The sequence below is a fragment of the Hippoglossus stenolepis genome, chromosome 8 (assembly GCF_022539355.2).
Source record: "Hippoglossus stenolepis isolate QCI-W04-F060 chromosome 8, HSTE1.2, whole genome shotgun sequence".
In the NCBI taxonomy this organism is placed as follows: Eukaryota; Metazoa; Chordata; class Actinopteri; order Pleuronectiformes; family Pleuronectidae; genus Hippoglossus; species Hippoglossus stenolepis.
This window is the reverse complement of record NC_061490.1, coordinates 3,124,184-3,130,268: the sequence shown is the minus strand read 5'-3', so window position 1 is coordinate 3,130,268 and position 6,085 is coordinate 3,124,184. Positions and strand designations below refer to the sequence as shown.

General features: G+C 43.2%; 1 protein-coding gene across 1 annotated transcript; it reads left to right on the top strand.

The window, feature by feature from the left end:
• Positions 1-1,986: 1,986 nt before the first annotated feature.
• On the top strand, positions 1,987-4,676 carry tpbgb (trophoblast glycoprotein b). The gene has a single exon (XM_035164262.2). It carries the CDS (start codon positions 2,463-2,465, stop codon positions 3,588-3,590), a length of 1,128 nt encoding a protein of 375 aa, XP_035020153.2. The 5' UTR covers positions 1,987-2,462; the 3' UTR covers positions 3,591-4,676.
• The last annotated feature ends 1,409 nt before the right edge of the window (positions 4,677-6,085 follow it).

Genomic DNA, 6,085 nt, shown 5'->3' with positions numbered 1-6,085 from the left:
TCAATTTTGTGTCATACTCTTTCAGTGCAGTATCACTTTCAGCCTCAATCCAGGTGTCATGGAATTACACAGATGATTCTCACATTGACCCTGGCTAAGAATAGGAAAGGGTCAAGGCAGGGTGAAGCTAAGGTTACACTGGGATCCACACAGGGGCTTCCAAATATGACATATTGATGAGCATGCCGTCACTCACCGTTCAAGCTTGAACACATCCACAGTTTGTTTCTTCTTCTGAGCTGTATAATTCTGCATAATCCAGCAGACAATGCTGTCATCACAAGGCCACCACTCAAATCTTCTCTCAGAAGGAGACATGGAGATCATCTGAAAGAAATAAAGTAATCAGACTATTCCATTGTTCAATGAAATCATGTTACATGTGTTTATTTCATCATTATCTCTGTAGGGGACCAGGTTGTTTACTGCAGCTTTAAAAAATCAATTTTACATTATGCATGGAGGGCAAACGTCTCACACTGATAAGACCGAGGAGTTGCTGAAGTTTTATCTGCACCAGAAACACTCTGATCAATTAGATAAAGCTTCTTCCTATCCCACGGTGCAAAACCTGCAGAGATAAAAGCAAAAAGAATGGGTTCATTAATATTTATACTTATATTTTATTAACTCATTGTGTATACTTTTATGGTGTAGGTAATTATTGTTTTCAATATACTGCATATGCAGTGCATCCTTCTGTACTGTACAATCGGGATCATCCACCACTATGATTTTAGTATTTTTGCACAATTCTTTAAATTATTTGTTCAGTTTTTTTAATCTATGTGAGTATAGTGAGAGCTATGTAAAATCACAGTCAAGTATTGTATATGTGTACAAATACTTGGCCAATAAGGCTGATTCTGATGTGGATAAAAAAGGTGAAATAATTCATTCCTACTTGTTAACCTTTCCAAGAACTCATTGAGGTGAGTGGATCCAAGTTTGAGGGATACATCTTGATGATGTCCACCCACACATTTTCAAAATCACATATGAAAAAGTATATTCCTGAAAAATATTCCTGTATTTCAACTGACTAGTAAAAGGATAATTACCTTTAAAAAATGTTTTAACTATTATTGGAAATTTAAATCTTTCTTAAAAAAAAATCTGAGCCAGACATTTTCAGCCAAACTATCACAGCCTATGGCAACAATTTACCAACTGCCCCCCACTTTTAATTTTTTTATATTTCCATTTTTGAAGCACTTTAATGTTATAAAAACATTTAGTATAGAAGTAATAATAGAAGTAATAATTCAAGATTCAAGAGGGTTCAAGATTATATAACCCCCATGTAGGAAGTGTGGCTTTTCTACATAAATAGTTGGCTAGTAGTTGTAAAGATATAATCAGTGGATCAAACGTTTTAATGTGATTTATTTAACAGTTTCCTTTTTGGCCTCTCAGTTTCAGGCTACTTGTGTTTTTCCCTAAGAATATAAATTTATCACATTTAGTGTTGAACTGGGATAATTTTCAGATCTAATAAAAGGCCTATTGATCAAACTGCTTCACCCACAGGAATCCCCTTTTTTTTTTTTTTGCATTGCCCAACATGAGGAGTCACTTCCCCACCAAGTATCCCTGAAGATATTCTGTTCCAAGAACTTGTAAATAACTTCGTGTTCGCTCATGATGTAGTATGAGCTTCTGAAACTGAGAAGCGCTCTTTTGTAAAGCGTCTGATCAGATGATATGTATTTTACTGCATAGTGTAACGTGTTGAGAGGCTGGGTGAAACGTCACTGGAGCTCCCTCAGGGGCCACCAGAGGTCCCAGGGCCCCGAGTCACCGTGTGCTCCCATACTCCAAGTCCTTTTAAGAAAGACTAGTCCCGCTGGATGTTTGACAACTAAGCTAAGATGAATATTTTCTTTCAAAAACACGTGTCATGATGAATGGAAAATTTCAGTGAGACTTAAAGAAACTTGTGTGCGCTCAGTGCTCCCCCCTCTTTCTGCGGCGCGATGGTATGCTCCCTGTTACCGCCGCTGTGTTTGGTCTCTCCAGGCTCACACAGACATGGAGAGACGTAGGCTGCTGGTTCGTGTGTAACAAAAGGCACCTTTGGGAGACGGGGAGCATTGTCCGTGTCGGAAACAGAAGTCAACTGCAGCGGACCTGGTGGTTTAACCTTGGCTGGAGAAATATCTTGTAGCGGCTGTATTCTTAAAGAAACCCGGAGGTGAGGAAAAGGGACGAAGGGGATCCTAAAAGTTTGCGTGCTCCGTCCTCACCACCTTCATCCTCGTGGAAATGTAGACGTAGCCCGAGGCAAGAATGGTGTGGGGGTAGTTCTATGGAGTCCGTGCTGCGATCGGGTGCAAGTTTTCGGAGGGAGAAAAAGTGGCAGACAGATTTTTGGAAAACTTTCCCCTGCGGAAGAACAAGGCGGCGACTGGGCTGGATCTTTACGCACCGCTCTGCGCACACAGATTTGTAAGAATCCAAAGATGCGCCCGTTGAGCACGTCGCGGGGATGTAACCGAGGAGGAGCGCACAAGTCCGGTATGATGCATTTACTTGTCCTCCTCGCACTCACACTGTCCTGTCACTGCTGTCCGGACAGATGCTTGTGCTCCTCACAAACTGTGAAATGCCAAAACCAGGACTTGGACGCGATTCCTAGTTCTTTTCCCACTAATACCAAAATTCTTTTTGTGACGGGAAACAACATCTCCGACATCAGCATGAACTCTTTCCCCAGCGGTCTGGACATGTTAACAGACCTCTATCTCAGTGGGAATGAGCTGGAGTCAGTGGGTGCTATGGTGTTTGACAACTTGCCAAACCTTGTGCGACTGGACCTGAGCAACAACAACATCCAGACTTTCAGTGAAAGAGCTTTACCTGTTGAGAATAACCTGGAGGTCCTGAACCTCAGCAGGTCTTTTCACAATCATTCCTCCATGGATGCGGTCCTGAGTGTCCTGCAGAGTGGGAATCTCCTCATGCTCAAAGTCTTGGACCTGTCCAACAATGACCTTGTGATTCTTCCGGACGACACATTCAGCAGCCTCTCCAACCTGGTCAACATCAGCCTGCAGAACAGCTCCATCATCTCCGTCCTGAACGGGACCCTGAAGGTGCCCCCACTGCGTGACCTTGACCTGAGAGACAACAGCCTGAGGGTTCTGCCAACCACCACCCTGGCAGAGTTCAGCCTGAAGCCTGATCTGAGCCTCTGGCTGGCGGGGAACCCCTGGCGCTGCGACTGCTTCATTGAGGAGATGTTGCTGTGGTTGAAAAACTCCACTCAGGTAATGGACGTGCAGAACCTCACCTGCGCCGACCCTGAGGCCCTGAGGCACCAGCCACTCCTTCAGGTAGAGCTGTCGCAGCTGAAATGTTTGGGCGAGATGGAGGGTGTGCTGGAGACTTCTTATGTTTTCTTGGGGTTGGTGCTAGCACTGATCGGCGTCATATTCCTTCTGGTGCTCTACCTGAACAGAAAGGGCATCAAGCGTTGGATTTACAACATCCGGGATGCTTGTAGGGACCATATGGAGGGGTACCATTACAGGTATGAGATAAACTCTGACCCACGTTTGGCCAACCTGAGCATCAATTCAGATGTGTGATCCAGGATGGGACAGTGTCTGGGACCCCGCAGTGAGATATGAAATGACATAAAATCTTAAGATCTGCATGAAAGTCTTCCTCCCCTTCTCCTTTCCCCCTCATGATGCTATTCAGATTTTACATCTGCCATCTAACTTATCTCACAACCTCCATCCAGCCACTGCCGCATGTCCTCCACAAGTACAAGGAAGCTGTGACATTTACTGCGTCTCTTCTGCGTAACATTGCATGGACAATGAATCATGAGAAAGTTTTTTTTTTGGGAGAGTTGCGAAACATGTTTCGCAACTCACAAGGACAAACAGATGGAGTACATTGACTTTTAAGTGAACTAATACCTGGCAAAAACACACACTGCTGGTCATCGCATCCCTCTCATTATGCCTCTGCTGCGGAGAAATGCTATGCTGCTTGTTTATAAGTTTGCTCTTTTAATATGTGAATTTGTGATATAGAGTATGACTTTTTTTTTTTAATGATTATAGTGCACATTGCATAGTTTTTTGGATTTAGTAGGTGGATGTGATTGCTCTCTTTTTTCCTGTGAAGATATTCAGCTAAATAAAACGCCTCTGGATTGATGGGACACATCTCGACTGAGGGCCTTTAATTTTAAGACTAAGGAATGTGATTCGGAGACCACACACACACACACACAACCTTATACTTCTGTCTTAGTGAGGAAACTCATTGCCATAGTGCATTCCCTAGCCCCTTACCCTAACTTTAACCATCACAACTAAATGCCTAACCTTTAAACCAAGTCTTTAAAACCTTCAAACAGTCCATTGAAAGTGAGGACTGGCCAAAATGTCCTCACTTTCTAAAATGTCCTCACTTTCCAAAATGTCCTAACTCTATAAATTCTAAACTCAAAATGGTCCTCACAAAGATATAAGTACAAGTACATACATACACTCATTCCTGAGGTTGTGCCAAAGCCATCATGAACCATATGACAACTACTAAATCTTACCCAGGTTGTCAACAAGTTCATCAGTGTGTGAAACGTCTTCACATCTGCCATTTTGCAGACGTTTCAACAGCTGCTGCAACAGAAAATAAAGTCAGACTGAGAAGTTAAATGAAGGACATGCTGTCTTAATTTAAATAAGTCGGTAGGTGATCATTGTAGCCAGCTGTTATCGCTTCTTGCTGCCAATCTGATAAGAACAAATCCTTGGCTGTGCAGGAAATTCCCTTAAAAATGTCTGTGAGCCGGTGAGCAGGCCTGACACGCTCCAGGAGACTCCTGTGACTATACTGTGAGCATTTCAAAGTACCCCAGCTACAAAAACCTGAAGAGATGGTACACGCGGTTTGGTGGCAGATGCAAATGAAGGCAAACTGAACCCAAGATTCTCTAGGGGCACACAGAGGTTTTATGGAAATGAGCTTAAGCGACTTTGCTTTTCATGTAAGCCTGTTTTAGGGGAACTTGCATCCTTGGAAAATAAAGTGTGCTCTATTAGTTTATACTCACTTGTCAATTGCTATTTTTTATAGCGGATGGTATGGATTAATAATTAATGAGTGGTATTTCTTTGAAGACCATGCATGTTGATGTCTAGCAGTCTAAATTAATGAAGTCTGCACACAGGAATGAGTGTGACCTCCCTTGGCCGTGCATCCAGAGATAACAATTTCCCTCACTCTGCATCTCTCGCTCTCTCGCACATACACACAAACACAACACCCCTAACAACTGGTCCCAGCAGCCTGCAGCTGCATGTAATATGTAGTACAACAGCATGGCTCATGCCCAGTTTGTGTCTCAGCAGCAGTGTGATCTTTCTTCATATCCAACCTTATCTTTGGATTTCAATAAGACATTTATTTTTTTTCGCCGTCAGAAGCTGCCATAATTCTGCCATAATCAGACACATTTCTGGATGTGTCTGATTGCGCTCAGAAAAGGGAAGCGATGTGTAACACCATCTGTTCTGGTCTGGTGCTCTGGCTGGTGTTAATGCTCCGTGTGCGTGTGTGTGTGTGTGTGTGTCCTGACAAACACAGCAGTCGCGCAACCGCCTCTGCGGGCTGAAGCCGTGTCGTCACACCTTTTAGTTTCACACTTCCCGCCTGAAAAAATCTCCTTGTCTGCAAGACGTTTGTTCCAAAACAGCTTTGCCGGTCTCAGAGATAAGAAGGAAAGATGCGGAGTCGTCTGTAATACGCTGCACACCTAATAGGTTTATATTTCCCATTGGCTTTAATGTGTGTTGCTCAGGTTTTTATTCTGATGATCACAGCTTCATCTCTGGCCCTCTGATCTCTGAGGGCCAGAGATGAAGGTGTGATCATCAGAATAAAAATATAGTGTATAGTATAGTAGTATAGTGAGTTTGCAGGCTGGTATCAGCTGGTCTAACAATCCTGAGTTAACAAGCTGTTAGTTACAAGTGCTTGTTCCCTGACTATGGATTTGTAATTGTTGCAGGTTGATTTTAAAAATGGATGGGCTCCCTTCACACATTCACACACACAAACACAC

Bases quoted from the DNA above. Each gene is read 5' to 3' on its own strand.
- tpbgb (XM_035164262.2), top strand. From the start codon at position 2,463: ATGCGCCCGTTGAGCACGTCGCGGGGATGTAACCGAGGAGGAGCGCAC.